Below are 19,012 nucleotides of genomic sequence, written 5' to 3' on the forward strand. Positions count from 1 at the left end.
CATTCCATATTGGCTTGTATCCAATGAGAATCTCTCATAGAGTGGACCTCATGAAGCAAGACTTTCCCATTTCCTCCTCCCATTGTAGCTGCCTGACATTTTGTTCCTGAGGACCCTCCAGAATGGGGACCTGCAGCGGGAAAGGGAATTGGTGGCAACCACATACCTCCACTTCCAAAGACAGAAGTGCCCTGCGTGGCTGGTTGCAAGCCACTATCTGTACTTATTCTGATTATAGCCAACAAGATTGAAAGGATTTACCTTTCCCCCCCAAGTGTCAGCCACAAAAGACGATACAAAGGGAGGAGCATGAGAGGGCTGGCAGTGGGTTGATCAACCGGGATTAACATCGAAGCTAAGGATATAGCACCCCCACCTTTTTTTTTTTAAGCAAGTTGTATAACCTGGCCAGGGAGCTATACGCAAGCATATATTTAAAAGCTCCAAGAATCATTTATTTATTCTATCACATTTCTAGTCCGCCCTCCCCGTCAGACAGGCTCAGGGCGGTTTAACAACAGTTTAAAACAGTAAAAAGTTATAAAAACATTAAAACATTATATCAAAACAATTAAAATTGGCGGGTATAAAATATTAAAATACAGCATTTTCCTGCATGGGCGGTGGAAGGTCTTGCAAAACAAGGTCAGATGGAGGTCAAAGTGGGAGCTAATAACAACATCATCTTGGAAGATCTAGACATCTGATTATAAATGATAGGTGCGGGAAATGTCTGAAAGCATTATGAATCAATATAAGGTCCTGCAGGATCTAGTCCACCATCCTCTTTCACATAGTGGCCAACCAATTGCCCCGGAAGGCCAACAGGGCATAGAAGCCTAGGCCTTGTCCCGATATTGCCTCCTAGCTCTGGCTGTGAAGGTGCCCTTTAGTCATTACGGCTAGTAGCCATCTGTCTCTCCGGAGAAATGGCATGAGCAAAGATGGAAAGTGATACACTGGTGTGGTTTTAAAAAGGGGATGGACTAAAAGACCAAGAATACTTGCAAGTGATTTTTTCCTCATTTCCACTACTGGATAAGTGAGGGCTAGATGTAAATGCTGTACTGTGCTCATCTCCCACCCACTGCCCGTGCTATTCTCAATTTGCGTCATCTTGTGGATAAAGCTTTCTACTTGTATCGGTGGCTTACCAAACGTTGTTGATCCTATACAAAATGGGGAATCGGGTGCAATATTGATGCCTTCATTCATAGTAACAGATTAGGATGCCTCATGCAACCAGCTCCCACTTTGACCTCCATATGACCTTGTTTTGTAAGAAAGAAACAAAATTGGCAGGTTTTGGAGCTAGGGCTGGAACAGTTACATGGCTGGCTGCCACATGTGGGACTAATGCTCACATCCTGCTTGAGAGATAAACACACACACACCGCTCCTTGGCAACGCACCTATATTTATCAGTAATTACATGTCACCTGAGCTGGGAAGCCTGAGGCAATTTTTGTGCGCATGAGACAGGGACGTTCCTTGGGCGCAGTCCTGGCCCAGAGCCCAGCTGCATGGAAACATCAGAACAGACACGTCTCCGCTGTCACAGTTATTGGCACGGTAGCCTGGCATCTTTTCAGTGCGGCCATTGGGCTAATGGGGCTGAGAGGGAGAATTTCCGCCATTTCCGTATTGCTCCCATGTTTTTGGCAGAAGACATTCAGAGTATTTAGCAGGTGAAGCTCTGCACTGCATCTGTGGGGCGGGCCTCCACCTGCTATTTAAAAAAACAGGAAAGGGTTCCGTAAAACAGATGGCAGTCCAAGGGAAAGGAGTCTGCCAGCTCCTGCTGCAATCTTTGGTGAAGGGGAACAACATTCAACAGAGATGGGAAGGGAATGCTTCCCGCTCAAATGGATTTTACGCTGTTCAGGGTAAAGAGAAAATGCTGACGCAGATGGAGACTTGGTGGCTACCCCTAGTTCGTTGCAAAGGAGGAGGAAATTATTTGTGAAATACGAGTAGAAAGAATGTTGTGCACGGACATGAGAGAGCTGAGTTCAAATCTCAACTCAGTTTAGGTAATTTGGGCAACTTGGTTGCCTTCTTATAAAATGGAAATAATTATGATCTGTTTCACAATGGGTTAGTGAGGAATGAGAGAGACACTATATAGTATTTATCCTTCTAAATCACTTTTTTGGCATTGAGGCTACAGAAAGATTTGCAGTTTAAGAGAACGACCAAGCTTTTAAATTTAGTCCCAGCTAAACTTGTTTTCACTGTCTGGTCTTAACCCGTTAATATATGCACTTAAACAATAATGGAGAAGCGTGTTACTCAAATGGGTGCCTCCCTGTGATTGGGGGGGATTAGCATTCAAGGAGACGCAGCAAGAGGAAGTAACTGGGATCTCCACCAATGTATACCAGAATTGTTCTCTTAGAGAACTCTCAAATGAACAGGCAGATGTTCTAAAGGAAAGGGTTTTATTAACAGAGCAGTAAAAGGCAAGCACACAGAAAATCACACACAGAGTTAACTAGGAAAGAAGTGAGGAAATGGGAAAGTAATTTAGAGGAGAAGGGTGATAATTTACCAGTCTTGGAGGGAAGGAGGAGGAAGTCCATGGTGGGGCAGCAAAATGACCAGCGTTTCACAGAGAGGAGCTGCCCAACGGAGTGGGGGTGTGAGTAGGTACTAAGACACACACACACTGAGCATGGGGCAGGACAGCCCAGTTATAGGGCAAAATGTGCCCTGGAGCAAAGTGACATCTTGCTTCCAGAAACAATACCTTAATGGCTTGTCTGGCAGTGGGGCAATAAGTTGGGAAAGGTGTGATATGGTTATCTTGGGCAGACTATAGGTAAAAATATAGCTTGATGACCTGTTAAGTGTTGGACAGGGAGGCTATTAGGTTTGCTGAATAGCCTGATTAGGTTAGATAGGGTGATGGGAGGCACAGAAGAGTGTTGATGGGATTAAGCTGGATGTCTCCTCAGGAAACCTTGATATCTCCGCTGCTCTCCAGGGTGTGGGAGGCCATTCAGTCAGTCATTCCTTATGACCAGGGCTTTTTTTCTGGGAAAAGAGGTGGTGGAACACAGTGGGTTGCCTTCGGAGAAAATGGTCACATGGCTGGTGGCCCCGCCCCCTGATCTCCAGACAGAGGGGAGTTGAGATTGCCCTCCGCGCCGCTGAGCGGCGCGTAGGGCAATCTCAACTCCCCTCTGTCAGGAGATCAGGGGGCGGGGCCACCAGCCATGTGACCATTTTCAAGAGGTGCTGGAATGCCGTTCCCCTACGTTCCTGCTGAAAAAAAGCCCTGCTTATGACTCATGATTTGGTAACCTTCCAGTCTTCAGGCTGGCTGGCATCCATCTGCCTGGAGCCAGGCAGTGTCCAGGACATCTGGAAACGGGTTAATGATATTCCATATCCATAAACTGCCCTTTTACTATGAGGAGGGGTCTGATTGCTAACAAGAGAGTATTGGAAAACTCTGAACATGTCCAAAGTTTTTTCCCTCCTTACCTTTTAGTAACCCCAATAAAACCACACATGTCTGAAAGTTTAGGTAAAAAATAAAGACAAGTTACAGAAGGATAGATTCACCATTATACAACTCACGTTAGAAAATAAACATTAGAATATCCAAAATGTTTATTTTCATTAGGAAAAACAACAACACACACATACTTTTCTTCTAAAATACCTTTCCCCCAATAATTTAGTTTTAGCTCCTCCTACATTAGCAATTCAGTTTTTCTGGGATTTTCCATTGGTTAAATTCCATTGGCTGAGCTGGTAAAATAAAAATGGCAGTGACAGAATCCATTAAAAGATTCTTCCATAACTGAATTTGGACAGAACTCAGATTTACCTTCCTCCAGTTTTTCTGACAAGGGGGAAAAGAAATGAGCAGTCAAAGCACACATTTGGACTTCTGCCATGCCATACAATATTACATCTATTGAAAAAAAGACCTAACCTTACCACCCTTCTGTATGACAAGTCACCTGCTTGGAAGAGAAAACTCCTCCACGGAAAAGCCCCGTCTAGAAAGAACGAGGCGTAATAAGAAAGGCATTCTGGGTGAGGTGACACTTCTCCATGCTGAGGGTTTCTTGGGGAAGGATTTGGCAGACACACCAGGGCAGTGGAATAATAACTAGGTCTGCATTTAGCAGTGCCCTTGACTGTAAAAAGAACAGGCGAGTAACCCATACCATAAATGTCCAGACACAAAGTCATTTTGGACCACAGACAAGACATCTGAGATGCTGTAAGCTCACTCACACATAATACACTTCTCTATGAACCCTGGGCAAGTTCAAGCAGTAACTGACAAGGGGTGTGCATGTGTGTGCGCGCGCACATCTCAGTGTATAGAAGGGGACTGGTAACATAAGACCCACCATTTTACCTTTGAGGGAAGAGCAGAGGTTTGTGAGCTAAGGTCACTCATACGCCAGTAATCGTCTTGGAAGAAGGAAGAAGAATATTTCTAAGAGGGAGAGAGAGAAGTGCTTAGCTAGCTTATGTAATGGAGCAAGGAATGGCGCGTGGTTGGTTATGTTTAAAGAGAAAGAGACACAATATTTGACTGAGCTGGTGAAATAAAAATGGCAGTGACTGACAAGTATAACTGAAAAGTATAGAACATATCTAATACCGTAAGCTAGTTTAATATTCATTTGCTCTTCCTAGGGAAATATGAGAATTACAGATCTGTGCTAGGATCTCCTAAAAGAGGATTTTCCACACCCTCATTAAACTATAATTCCCAGGATTCTTCAGTGACAACCATAACAGCTAACATTCCAGTGTGCACTTATCAATCAAAATCATACGTCGTTAATCAAAATCATATTTATATTGCTTTTTCAAAGTACTTCACATATATTCTGTTTTAAATAAATATGTTACCATTGCTACTATTATGTATTAAATAAATGTTTTAAATAAATAAATATTGTAAGCCGCCTTGAATTCCTGGTAGAAACACAGCTAGCAAATGCTTTAAATATATGCATACGTCGTACTGTTCTCACTGTCGGGGCTTTTTTTCAGCTGGAACGCCGTGGAACGGAGTTCCAGAACCTCTTGAAAATGGTCACATGGCTGGTGGCCCCGCCCCCTGGCAATCTCAACTCCCCTCTGTCTGGAGATCAGGGGGCGGGGCCACCAGCCATGTGACCATTTTCTCCAAGGGCAACCCACTGAGTTCCACCACCTCTTTTCCCAGGAAAAAGCCCTGCTCACTGTTATAATAGCCATGTAAGACAAGGCCGTATTATCATTCTCCTATTGTGGAAGGGTGGAGTGGCAATTTGAGAGTGGCTTGCCTAAGACCACCTAGTGAGTTTTAATAAGTAGAAAAATGATTCCCAATATAGCAATAACTCTCAGTGAACTCATGAGGTAATATCTGACACCCGATTCTCCTGCTTTCTAAAGGAAGGAGCTCTGTTCACGATGGGCAGAGTAACACTTGCAAAGGACGGAGAAAGGTTATAGTGTGTCAAAGGACAAACGGGTCAGATCCTTGCATACAGGATATACAGTACCAGCAGATGCATGTTAAACTAATACGAAGCTAGTATCTGTATAGCCCTACCAAACGTTCCAACATGCGCCGTCTTGTTGCAACCAGCCCATAAGATAGGTTCCATATTAAAGAAGGGAGAAAGGGATGAAAAGGAGGGGGGAGCTTACCTAAAGTCTGCAAGTGAGTTGAGGGGAGGTGGGGTTTGAATTGGGGAACTCTCAATTCATAGTTCAGTATCTTAGATGCCACCGCATAGCACCTTAGAAATCAGTTGGTTCCATGAGCCTTAATCTCGTGTAAATATGCAGTCCTAAAGTACAAACACAGTATCTGGCTTGAAAATAGAATTGACTTGCTTTTAGCTAATCTTTGCAGGTCTGTGGAGATGCAACAAATTTTCGAAGAAAAGCTACACGTTTTGTTGTTGTTTTTAAAGGAAACTCCAATTCTACACCAATACTGGTCATGGTTTTTTGCAGTCATGGAGCTGAACGCTCCAGAAAGACTTACAAATCCTTTTGTCTGGGCCAGTCACAGCAAAAGCATTTTTTGTGTTCAGTCAACTGCAGTGTCCCCCTCTGGCTACATGTGGTGTGGCCTGGGCACAGCTTCCCCCCCCCTCATAATTTTCACCTCTAATTTATTGCCATGACTCCTTCTGAATTGGAAAGCTCAGTTTATTTTTACCCCCCTTATCACAACAGGTCACATTCATGTGGAATGAAAGGACATTTTGCACCTCCTGGTTCTCCATCATTGATCCTTCTGTTCAGCCTTGGCCACAGGCAGATTAACCAGAGCGGAGTATGCCATTATGTAAGGACCCATTTCCTAGCAGACCTCTGAGAAACAACAATAAATCCATTTAGCCTTGAGGCAATCCCAGCTGAAGAGCTCAGCTAGGCTTCTAGGCTGGTGCTACACGGCCGCTCTGCTGAGCAGCTGACCCTTAAAATGCTCAGAGGCACACACGCTTTCTAGAAACCTGTGAAGTCCAGCTGAACAACACTAACAAGCCCCAAGGGAGAGTTCAAAATTACTTTATTTTTATTTATTTTATTTTTACCCCACCTTTCTCCCAAATGGTGACCCAAAATGGCTCATATTGTTCTCCTCTCCTCTATTTTATCCTCATAACTAGAGATGGGCATGAACCGAAATACGAACCAAAATTAAGCATGAACCAAGCCGGTTCGTGGTTCGTAAACCACGGTTCGTCAGATCTCATTTCTGACGAACTGCCACGAACTTTAGGCTGGTTCGTTTGGTTCAGTTTTTTGGTTCGTCACTGCAGACAGCCTGGTGCCAATCAATCAGTTTCCTAGGCAACAGGGGATGGACTTCCTGCAGACCTTCTTCTGACCCGGAAGTGAACTTCTGCTGGCCCGGAAGTGGTCTTTTGCTGACCTGGAAGTGATGGTTTTCTGACCTGGATGTGCCGTTTTCACGAACCAAATGAGCTGGTTCGCGAACCAAGGGAAGGTTCATGAAAGTTCATGGTTTGTGAAATCTGATGAACCACGAACAGCATGGTTGTTTTTTTCTGGTTTGTGCCCATCTCTACTCATAACAACCCTCTGAGATAGATGGTTGTTGTGGGTTTTCCGGGCTGTATTGCCGTGGTCTTGGCATTGTAGTTCCTGACGTTTCGCCAGCAGCTGTGGCTGGCATCTTCAGAGGTGTAGCACCAAAAGACAGAGATCTCTCAGTGTCACTGACACTCAGTGTCGGTGACACTGAGAGATCTCTGTCTTTTGGTGCTACACCTCTGAAGATGCCAGCCACAGCTGCTGGCGAAACGTCAGGAACTACAATGCCAAGACCACGGCAATACAGCCCAGAAAACCCACAACAACCATCGTTCTCTGGCCGTGAAAGCCTTCGACAATACCTCTGAGGCTAGGCTGAGAGGGTGTGACTACCTCAATGTTACCCAGCAAGCTTCCATGGCAGAATGGGGATTCAAACCTAGGCTTCGCAGATCCTAGTCTGACCCTCTTAACTACTGCTCCACATTGGCTCTTTTGCAGGATGAAAGCTCATGATTGTTGGCAGGGTCTGTTTGCGTAGACATGGAAAAGAGGTGATCAGATCTTGGTTATAACCACAATGTATTTGAAGCCCGACTAAACACCACCACCACCCCTTCCTTGTGGAGTGGCTGCAGCAGTCAAAATGCTTGTAATAAATGTATTGGTAAAGGTAGGGAAATGAAGTTCATTATCTATGAACAACATTTAGATCATACCACAAGATCTCTTTCCCTCTGCAGCCTACGAAGCCACCCTGAATTCTGGTCCTAGGGGGCGGGGGATCCTCACAAACAGCACCGGGAGCAAAGTAATGGGGGAATCAGCAAAAAATCACCTCACCACACCAAGAGAAGTCTCTTCAGTCATCAGGAGCAGCCTGTAGCACCAATGCCATTGACTTTCACAGTAAAAATGTTTCATAACATTAGTGAGGCAAGTGAATGCCTCTAATTTGCTCATGATTTCTAGGGAAAGGCCCAGCTCCATGTTCCGCTTTGCAGCTGGCCAAGCTTTTCAGAATATTTGCTTTCCTTTTACCTGCAGATATACAGCATTATCACGTCCTGTTTATGCATGCATTATCAGTGACAGCGCCACAAACGTTTCTGCTGAGACTTGCAGGGTCAAAGACCCTTATAAATGCCAACCCCAGAAAATCCATTCGAGATGGTCTTGTGCCATGAACAATAAGAGGCCAATGTTGGTCTCACCTTTTGTTTAATATCTGATCAGGGGTGCCAGGATGTCTGAGCAGAATGCCTGTTGACATTTTAGATTTTGGTTTTGGAACTTAGGAGTTCTCTTTGCATCTTGGAAAATATCATGGTACTTCCCTAGCTCAGCTTCCAGTTTCCTACAGATGTGCTGTTTAGCTGAAGCCTTCAGGACTACCAGTACTCTTGTCTGCATAAGAAACTGCTGTCAGCAAAGTCATCATAACCTGCATGTTGGGAATAACAGTTCTAGAATACTGGGGAGAAAATGGCATAAACTCACTGTCCTCCTGCACAGTTAACTTACTTCGTTTCATGTCCATTCCCTTCCTTGCTCCCCTCTCATTTTTGTATGCTTCCTGCATGTCAGGTACTTGGCCTTTCCACATAAAATCATAAGTTCTGGAGACCAATTATGATCTTCTGGGTAGCCTTTGGGTTCTACATGCACTGTTTTGAGCATCACAAAACCTAGCTCATCTGTTTTCCACCTAAGAATCTCCAAATCCCTTTTCCTGGTGTAAACACTCCTGCATTTTATGAAATAGAATATTTTGGCAATTTCCAGCTTGTAGCAAAATTAGTCAGAATCCATAGTTTGGAAAGCCAACAAAAAACCCATTTGATCTCTGGTAAATGATACGCTGGCTTTGAAAACATTTGGATAGTTCAATTTTTCCCATCGTACTTCTTCTCCAATCTACCCTGATAACTGTTGTACAGGTGTCACCATGTTATCTTAAACACAAAGTGAAGGAAGTTAGCCATCTCTTTGGAGAAATGAAATGAACTGCATTGGGGTGTGCTATAAAAATGGTATGGTCGAGGAATTAAGATTTTCTTGATATTTTTGAAAATGATCACTATTTAAATACCTTGCCTCCAATTTGTATTGTACTGACAAATTTTAATAAAGCTGCTTGCGTAGTCACCATTTTAGCAATACTATGCTGTAGAAATGAGGGCTTAAAAACTGTGGTTCTCCACATACAGTTTTGAGCCCTATGATATCACCTATTTTCCAACTTTAGAGATAATTTTGCCAGGACCATCATCATCTTCTGGTCCTTTCAGAGTGTATGGTTTATTTACTTCATTTATACCTGCCTTCTCCTCAATGGGGAATCAAAGCAGCTGACATTGTTCCCTTCTCCTACACTGTATCCTCACAATAACCTGCAAAGTATGTTGGGCAGAGAGTGAATGACTGACCAAAGTTACTCCGCAGGCTTCCAGGCCACAGGGGGGATTTGAACCTGGATCTGAAGACCAAATTCCTTGATCTCTAGCAAAGTTTCTGAACCTTTGTAAAATCTTCTGTATAGGTACAAGATAATTAAAGGATCAATAGAGGATCAGTAGATTTTCTTCTTTTTGCAAACTGATTAATATAAACTCCTTGCTTGAACAACATTCATTATTTTCGTGGATATATGAAAATACTGTCATAATTCATGTTAAGCGTGTTAGCCTGATTTGCTCCATCATCTGTCATGTTTTCAGAAGCTTTACAGAGGGACAGAAATTATCCAGCTGCAAACTTGCCTCTCTCTCCACAGAGGCAAGTTTGCTGCTGGATACTTTCTGTTCCTCTATAAAGCTTCTGAAAACATGACAGATGATCTGCCAACAAAGTTTGCCTTTCAGAACAGCTCTAACTTGGAGCAGTTCTTTCACTTATACTGAAAAGCACTTCTGATGAAAATGCAGACAGGTTTGCCGCATTTAGAGAACACGGATGGTTCAGCTTCCAGCTTTAACTTCGGTGCCTTCATTTTAATCTTACAAAAATCACCCACCGTTTTCTGGATAGTTATAGTTGTGTTTTGGGAAATCATTTAGAAATGTCTCACTCTTTTTGGCAGCACTACAATGAAACAGCAAATCATACAGACATACCTCAATTTTACTATTGTGGTTAGGCCCAGTTATCTGACATGATTGTACCACAGCTATTCTTTCCTCATCATCTTATAAACCATCCCATCCCATCCCATCATTTTGTAACCAACAAAAGAAAATCCAGTCAGTGCAGCACAGGGATCAGGATTAGGGAGAGCCAAATTCAAATCCCCCACTAATATCATTAGTTGACAGTGGGCCAATCAATCTCTCGGAGTAATTTACCTCACAGGGCTGTTGTAAGAACAAAACAGAACAGCGTAAGGTGAGCGCACATCACCCAGCAGCCACCATTCCAAAAACACCAAGGGAAGAACATATACAGCAAAACAGCAGGGGCCTCCCTTCCTCCCTCTTCGCTCCCAGAGCTTTTGAGCACAGGACCAGAGCCCACTCCACCCAGAGCAGTTACCAGTCTAAACTCACCAAGCGGGGGAGGTAACGGCTGGGGAACTGGAAGAGGAGAATAAGAAAGAGTCCAGGAGCACCTTTAAGACTAACTTTATTGTAGCATAAGCTTCTGACAAAGAGAGCATCTGACAGAGAGAGCTGTTTTTTTCAAAAGCTGATGATGCATCTGATGAAGAGAGCAGTGGTTCTCGAAAGCTTATGCTACAATAAAGTTGGTTTGTCTTAAAGGTGCTACTGGACTCTTTACTATTTTGCTACTACAGACTAACATGGCTAACTCCTCTGGAAGAGGAGAGGATTCATTAAACTGTCCTCAATCCCCTGGAATCAGGACAGGCTCAAGAAAACAAAATAGATGTGCATAGTGTGGTTTTTATACAGGGGAAAAAAACATTAAAAATTAAGACCAAAAAAGAGATAAAAACAAACCAAAAACGGAAAAGGGTTTTACAGCAGCGCACAAAGAGACTATAAACCTTAGTAGTCTCCTTGCGCTTTAGTATTGTATTTTAGTAGAGTATAAAGGCAGGGCAAACAGGCAAAAGGCCAAGAAGCGGCGCGCAAGGCCTCCGCGCTCCCTCCCCACCGAAGGCAAAGCGGGCGCCCCGCCGCGACATCCCGTACTAGACATGCGCGGCCTTTCGCGGAGGGCGGAGGTTGGCTGCGCGTGCGCGCTTGGCCGTCCCGCGGCGGTTTCTGCCCGGAGCAGGTATACCGATGGCGGCGCGGCTGAGGCGCGGGGCCGCAGTGGCCGGGGGCGCGTCGGGACTGCTCCGCTGTGGGCAGCGCTTCTAGGGGCACGCGGCGTGGACTCGGCGCAGGGGCCGGGGCGGGCGGGCGCTTTGCTTTGCTTTGCTTGCGAACGATGCCAGAGTCGGCCGCTGGCGCGCCCAGTTAAAATATGTCCGGGCGCGGGGGACGCGAGACGGCCTCGCTTCTTCCTGCCGCGTCCCTCTGGCGGAAACCGAAAGCGGCTCGCGACATCCTTCCCGACTCCATTGTATCCTCACAACAACCCCGTGAGGTGCCTTGCCGGAGTGATGGCTGGAGGGTCCCCGGAATGGCAGCCGCTCTCCCGGCTAGTGCTGAGCTCAGTTCCGCGGGGGAAGGGGCTGCTCGGGCGGGCGGGGGGCGGTACGGCCTGAGTCCCTGCTGGGGGCCTCGCCCCCCTCCCCGCCCAAATCTCCAGGCATGTCCCTCCCGGGAGCTGGCAGCCCCGCTTCGCCCAAGGGCAGCCAGCAAGGCCGAGCCCTCGCCGGAAGCGAGCGGGCGGGCTCCGGGGCTCTGACCGCTGACCCAGCAGCCGGGCAGCCTCCCGCTCTGCAGCGGCGCTTCCCCGCGGTGGGCGGCAGCTGGGGGCGCGGCCGGGAAGCGGCAGCCGGAGCCTCCCGCCCGGGCCTGGGGGGGGGGGGTGGACGGAGCGGCCGAAGAGAAGCCGGGGAAGGAGCGGGGCGGGCGGGCGCCGAAACCCGGCTCAGCGCGCGGCGTGTTTGTGCGGCGCAGAGACAGATTAAGAGGCCAAAGGCGCCGCGCGGGCCGGCCGCGGGGCTTGGGCGGCCCTTTCGCCGCCGGTGCGTCGTTGGGCCGGCCCGAGCGGCAGGCGGGGTCAGGCGGCGGCGGCCGGCTCAGGTGAGTCCCGGGCTCTGGTTTCTGCCCGGAAAGGGGCCCTTCCCTGTGCCCTCCGGGCTGGTTGCCTTGGTGGCCGCGGGGCCCTTCTCCCTCGGGGAATCCCTTCGGGGACCCGGCAGAAGCTTCAGCTTTAGCGGGCAGGGCTGGGAGCAAAGCCGGGGCCTCCTGCTGCAGGGGCCCTTGTCCAGGTCACAGATCCAGAGGAGTCAGCCGCGTTAGTCTGTAGTTGCAAAATAGGAAGGGGTCCAGTGGCACCTTTTAAGACGAACCAACTTACTTGTAGCGTAAGCTTTCCAGAACCACGACTCTCTTCATTAGATGCATCTGACAAAGAGCTGTGGTTTTCGAAAGCTGACGATGCATCTGACATATTTTGTTTCATCTTGCACTAGATTTTATATTTTGACTATCTAACAGTGGTTGAGAGTGTCTCACACCCATGCTGGATTACTTTTTAGCCTGGATTTTTTTTAACTGCCCTCTCTTTGTAATATCTCCCCCTCACTCTTCTGTTTTTTATATAAAACCAGATGCGCTCTTCTGCATCTGATGACGCAAACTTTGTGTTACAAATGCGGGATTTTTTAAAAAAATCTTTAAGGTGCCAGTTGGTTTCTTTTTTGTTTTATCTACAGACTAGCATGTTTCTCTTCTCCCCCAGGCTGCCCTGGTTTCATCTAGCCACTGTAGCTTTTCTTTTAAGAGCAGTATAATCTGCAACATCTAGTAGGTGATCCTGTTTAACTGTTTACCACAAAAAGCTTCACTTGCTGATTTCTGCATATCAAACCCATGTCAAAGGGGCAGGAGTGGGATTATTATTTATTTATTTTGGCCAGTTGACACATTGATTTTACTCCTGTCTTTTATAATGCCATTTCTCAGGAATGGGTAGATATCAGGCTACTGAGAGGAAAGCAGTAAGAGATGTATCCTTACTGCAGCACCAAATACAGAACAATCCGGATTGGATGTAGCCCGATGTAGCTACTATGCATGTTTACACAGAAGCAAGTCCCATTGATTTAAATGGGCTTGCCCTTTACTTACCGTGCATCAGTTTGCAACTTTCAGTCACTCTTTCACTGGAAAACATTTCTAATCCCTATATTCTATTTATTTCATGTTTGGGCATTTCTGTTTTAAGAAAATTTAGCAACAGAATTTTGCCTCTGGTCATGTTTGGGACCCACACGTTGATCCTAATTCCTGAAATGGAGACTCTGTTGATCCCAATGTGCCATATTTTTACCCAACATTAAACAAAATGCTACTGCCAACCAAATCGCAACGCTCCATTGGTGGGTATTTCCAAATAAAACAACAGTAGAAACCACTAGGGGGCAACATACACCCATTTGAACCAGTTTGGTAATCTGACAAACCATACCGTCCTGAACTGAGTTACACCCTTCTAAGTCCATTGAGGTCGGTGGTTTTAAATGGGTGTAGCTCTCCTTAGGGCTGTGCTGTTAAATCGATTGTTGGATTTCTAGAGAAGAAGGCTAATTCCTGGTGCTAGAAGATGGACCTGTGTCTTGCAGTCCTAAGTCAGCAGCTCTCAAACTGGTGATATGGTCACAGAAAATACATGGTTTGCTTTCCTTCATTGCTTTTCCTGATTCCCTTTGCTTTTTGCTGCTAAAAGTCCAGAGCAGGGGGCACATTTAACAGCTGTCCTGTCAACTGTCTTTTTACAAATTAACTAGGGCCATTGCCAGCTTAACTTTTACATCTTTTAATCTATGAATCAATTTTCAGACAATTGTTACATAGAGAAAAGCATTCTTTCTTGGTTCTTTGAGTCTGCATGCAGATGTAGCATACATCCATCTTCTAAAATGGTATCTATCAGGGTAGGAGCCTTGGCTCAGTGATAGAGCGTCTGCTTTGAACGCAGATAGTCCCAGGCTATAGTTCTGGTATCTCCAGTTAAAAAGGAGAGTCAATAGGCAACTCTGGCATTGGTACACTCTGAGAGCAATCCTAAGGAGGCCTACTCAGAATCTTATTCAATGGTGCTTACTCCCAGGAAAACATCCTTAAGATTACATTGCCTGTGTATCCATCACTCTGACTCAGTATAAACTAGCTTCATGTGCAGTTTAAGTACTTGAATTGGAAATAATACACATTTTTAAAAAATGATTAATCTGGAACGATTTACCAAAAATCTTTAAATTGATTAATGGACTAAATGTCAAAACCATAAAATTAAGCTTTGATGTGTAACATAACTGTGGTTGTAATTTGCATCAACTGAGACTGTGGCAGAGAAAGGAACTGAATCCAGCTATTTGGTCTTTATCTCTTTCCCTCCCCTGATCATACCGCTAAAGTCATTTTTTCCTTAATTAGAAGATGACTGTTTTCTGTAAAATTCTTTTTAAATAATGTAATATTTTGGTATTGGATATTCCTGCCACTCTCAGTTATTGAGGGTAACTTTCCTACCTTCCTTTGCAAAAGCCAAGATGAACTGTCGCTCAGAGGTGCTGGAGGTGTCCGTGGAGGGTCGCCAAATCGAAGAAGCTATGTTGGCTGTACTGCATACCATACTGCTCCATCGCAGCACAGGGAAGTTCCACTATAAGAAGGAGGGGACCTACTCTATCGGGACAGTGGGCACACAAGATGTGGATTGTGACTTCATTGACTTCACCTATGTCAGGGTTTCTTCTGAAGAACTTGACCGGGCATTGAGAAAAGCTGTTGGGGAATTCAAGGTAAAGCATTCTATACCTAACTATTACAGGTTTTTCTTGCAGCTAGGGCTGCCCAACCGGCCTGGAGAAAAAATCCTGCCCCTTTAATAGAGGCTTAAGATGTGGAAATGGGCAGCTTCAGCTTTTCATGACATGGAAGTAAATAACATCACCTGGGCCGTTTTCACACTGCTTACCGGCCGCTGAACATCGTGCCGAGCTCCCGGAACGACAGTGTAATGATTTCAAGTAAATGTGTGCCTGTATCTTTAAATGCTTGGTGTGAGATAGGTGAAGAGTGGGGTGAAAGGGAGGGATGAGCGAGCGATGTGATTGGTTGATGACTGAGAGTGGGCGGAGTGAATGCAGTTTAGACTGGGAGTGGAGAGCAAAAGTGGCAGTCAGAAGAGAGCAGGCTAGCTGTGTGCTGCCTGAATATGTTGAAGTGTTTTATGACAGAAATATAACCTGTGTGGAACCTGAACTGAGCATGTTTGTGAAAGGACAGTCAGGGAAAGGGAGGCCAGCTGTGGGCTGCCTGAGCAGGTTTCATATTTCTATGAATGAGAGTCAGAGAAAGAGAGGCTGGCTGTGTGCTGCCTGAGGAGTTTTAAGCATTTCTGTGAGAGAAATATTGAGTTCGAGAAAGAGGCTAACTGTGTGTGAAGCCTTAGAAGAGATCTGTGTGAATGAGTTTATAGGAAGTAACTCTAAGAACCGAGAACTACTTTTATGAAACCAATATGCTTCTTGAAAAATAAACATTTATTTTGTTTTGTTATATCCCAGAATAGCTGTCATTGCTATATCCCATTCCTATCCTCAGGGCCACATAGAACCACGAAGGAGCCTGACACTTAAACACGTTACCAAAGGGGAAATTTGAATAAAATACCTTGGAATAATATATTCCTGGTGGCAGAAAACTACCCAGAGGGGTAAGGGAAAGATTAAAGGCAAAATCTACCCCAAAGTAAGTAAAGGTCATAACAGACAGCGTCCTGGCCAGGAAGATGCTGTCGTTGCGGGAGCTCGGCGCCATGTTCAGCGGCCGGTAAACAGTGTGAAAACGGCCCTGTTAATTAACATTCTGTTAAACCTCTGGTAAAGGACATTTTTTCTCCAGGCTTGTGCCTAGTAAAAAGCCAATCATTATAGTGAGAGAGATTATATAAGGAGAGAGCACTCAGTCCATGTTTGTGCTCCCAGCATAGAAAGAGCCCAGATTTCTCATTACAGTGAGAATTTTGTCAGTGATGTAGTCACCGGGTTTTGCCCTCCTGTTGTTTTAGCTCTAACCCCCCTCACATTTCTTTTCCCTACACGATTCAGTGGTTACTAACCAACCATTTATGTGAGTAAAAGGTGATGTAACTGAGACCAGGGCAAAACTGATCACTGCCAGTGGGTGACCCCTACCTTTGCGGACCCTGGTTCTCAACTTTCTGTAAAACTTTAGCATGGCCAAGAATTCCTCTATTGAAAGTAACCAATTATATCACTTATCTTCCTGTTAATTCTTACTTTTTACCGTCAGAATATTTATTATACTTGTCACCTACCGGACTGCCTGGAGGTGCTTCACAACTCTAAACAAGAGTTTTTGTATACTTCTTGTGATTGGTAACTCGTTCCTGTTTTACAACTGAATGTTGGTAGAGTGTACAGTGATATCAAATCATAAATATGTTATAGCAAGGTTTATAATTAGAATGATTAAAGACACGTATGGGATGCTCTCTACATTTCTGCAGGCGCTGCATTCAGGCTAATCGTTCAATATCTGTCCTCAAGATCCGATATTGTGGTGATGATCATAACTGTACTTAAATACCACTCTTCTAGACAGATTAGTGCCCCACTCAGTGTTGTTATTATCCCCACAATACAGCTGGGGCTGACAGGCTTACCCAAGACACCTGCAGAGCTCATGACAGTCGTGGGATTCAAACCGGCAGAGTGCTGATTCATAACCAACACTTAACTACTATGCTACAATTAAGTACAGTGTACTTAATAAAGGATGCCTCGTTTTTCTTGTTTATTTTAATTCCTATTACTGACTGTTTAAATTGAGCAGTAGATGAGAAAGAAAATAGCCACAAGAAATCCAGAACCCTCCAGGATGCCAGGGGCAGGAGAGGACAATTGTGGCCATAAGGCAGAGATTGGGTTTCATGGTGAAAGAGAGAGTTTTATGGTGTGGTCGTCGTCCTGGCCGTTGAAGACTGGCCAAACCCTTTTTAGCAAACATTGTCTTGAAATTCTGAGTTCTGAAAAGCTGAAACATTATCTATAATGGTGGTCATGCAAGTATGTTTGTGCCTTGGTTGTAAATGCAGCATGACTCTTGCTTCTTGGATCAGAGATTTCTGTGTATCATAAGGGATACTTTGAAAATCAATTTTCAAAAGCTGCTATCCTAAGTATACTCACAAGGGAAGGAGGGAGGCCTTTTGAATTCAGTGGGATTTATTTCTGAATATACATTCTTAGGATTGCACTGTGAATGACACCTGGTGGTTTCATTTTCCCAGGATGCTCTGCGAAATTCCGGCAATGATGGCATAGGCCAGATCTCCCTGGAATTCTATCAGAAGAAGAAGTCGCGGTGGCCTTTCTCAGATGAGTGCATCCCTTGGGAAGTGTGGACTGTCAAAGTGAATGTGGTCAGCTTGGCTAATGAGCAGGAGCGGCAGATCTGTCGTGAGAAGGTTGGTGAGAAACTCTGCGAGAAAATCATCAATATTGTGGAGGTAATGAACCGGCATGAGTACCTGCCCAAGATGCCCACCCAGTCTGAGGTTGACAACGTCTTTGATACGGGGTTGCGAGATGTCCAGCCCTACCTGTACAAAATTTCTTACCAGATTACTGACTCACTTGGGACCTCTGTCACCACCACCATGCGTCGCCTCATTAAGGACACTCTGGCACTCTAACACCCTTGAAAATGTGGACCTGACATCACAGGGAGGCAACATAAGCAAGTGGCTCTCTGCCCTCACAAAGCTTCAGAGTACCAAATCCATACCCCCTCCCCAAAAACCCAAGTCTTGGCACCCAGGTCCTCTGCTCTGATTCATAAACCTCCAAACCCAGCCTTGCTCCAGCTGGCTCTCCGTCACAGTGCACCACTTCTCTGGATCCTCATAATAAAGAAAGGAATCCTGGAGACTTCCTTCAGTTCCCTTTTTTTAAAAGACTTGGCTCCATTAGATGAACTACTGTTACGTCTCTTTGTTGGAGAAAACTCTGTGTGTGTTTAGTGATGATGACCATAATTTAGCCCATATGGTATCTCCAAACTTGGTGCTCACCATGAGCCCTAGAAATTGTTTTCAGAACAGATGCCTTGATTTCTTAACTGCGCGATCCTTTGCAAGTCTGCCTGGCTGGGATTACTTTCCTCGGCAAAATGGGTGCCTTTTTTCTGCTGGCCCAACCCTGATGCTTACCCCACTTGTGGCTTTATAGGAACAGAACCTTCGTACAAGTTCCCGGCTTTTCTGTGCATGGTTTTCAAGGAAGACAAGGTCTCGGGGCCTGTGTTTTTCTTGTGAGTCTTGGATTTGAAAGGGGCTAAATCTAATAGACCAGTTCAAAGAGTCTAGAAACAATAGAGATTCTCCAGGTTTTGTATATTTTTTCCAATTTAATGTTATGTATACAATAAACAATAGTCTGGAAATTTAAAAAACACAGCTTGTGTGTTATAACTTCATTCTGTACAAATGTCATTTCAGAAAACGTACAATGGAAAATCTCCAAAACTCTGCTTTGAACAGTTTGATGTATACCTCTCAAACAAATTCAGGCTGACTTAAACACACTCAACCTAGATTACATCAGATAATGTGTGTAGTTTACCAACTGCTTTGAACTGACTTCCACTTAGTCTACAGGAATGAATTTTAGAGAAGCACTATGGGTACTGGCCAGTGCTAGTAATCCTGAACAGTGCCTGGAGGCAGGAGGGAGGTCTGTGTTGTCAGACAGCACACTGCTGTACAATTCAAAATACATGCAAGTGCCATGTTGTTCAGAAAATTGACAGGGTGAGGTCACATTTTATTTCAAAAGAGGGAATTAGGTGCTCATTTAAAAGGAAAT

General features: G+C 45.0%; 1 protein-coding gene across 3 annotated transcripts; it reads left to right on the forward strand.

Annotated features, from left to right (window-relative positions):
- Positions 1 to 11,205: 11,205 nt before the first annotated feature.
- Positions 11,206 to 18,593, forward strand: ATG101 (autophagy related 101). 3 transcript variants are annotated; one of them, XM_054978831.1, is made up of 3 exons: positions 11,206 to 11,274; positions 14,664 to 14,920; positions 17,437 to 18,593. In XM_054978831.1, exons 2-3 carry the CDS (start codon positions 14,669 to 14,671, stop codon positions 17,839 to 17,841), a joined length of 657 nt encoding a protein of 218 aa, XP_054834806.1. In that variant the 5' UTR covers positions 11,206 to 11,274; positions 14,664 to 14,668; the 3' UTR covers positions 17,842 to 18,593. The 3 variants fall into 3 exon arrangements, with proteins under 3 accessions (XP_054834806.1, XP_054834807.1, XP_054834808.1); XM_054978832.1 differs by lacking the exon at positions 11,206 to 11,274 and adding an exon at positions 12,016 to 12,194; XM_054978833.1 differs by lacking the exon at positions 11,206 to 11,274 and adding an exon at positions 12,222 to 13,788.
- Positions 18,594 to 19,012: the final 419 nt, after the last annotated feature.

The sequence above is a fragment of the Eublepharis macularius genome, chromosome 4, assembly GCF_028583425.1.
Source record: "Eublepharis macularius isolate TG4126 chromosome 4, MPM_Emac_v1.0, whole genome shotgun sequence".
Classification (NCBI taxonomy): Eukaryota; Metazoa; Chordata; class Lepidosauria; order Squamata; family Eublepharidae; genus Eublepharis; species Eublepharis macularius.

Excerpts from the sequence above, each read along its gene's own strand:
- ATG101 (XM_054978831.1), top strand. The coding sequence starts at position 14,669 with ATGAACTGTCGCTCAGAGGTGCTGGAGGTGTCCGTGGAGGGTCGCCAA. Across the intron at positions 14,921-17,436 it reads AAGCTGTTGGGGAATTCAAG|GATGCTCTGCGAAATTCCGG; the intron begins GTAAAGCATTCT and ends TCATTTTCCCAG.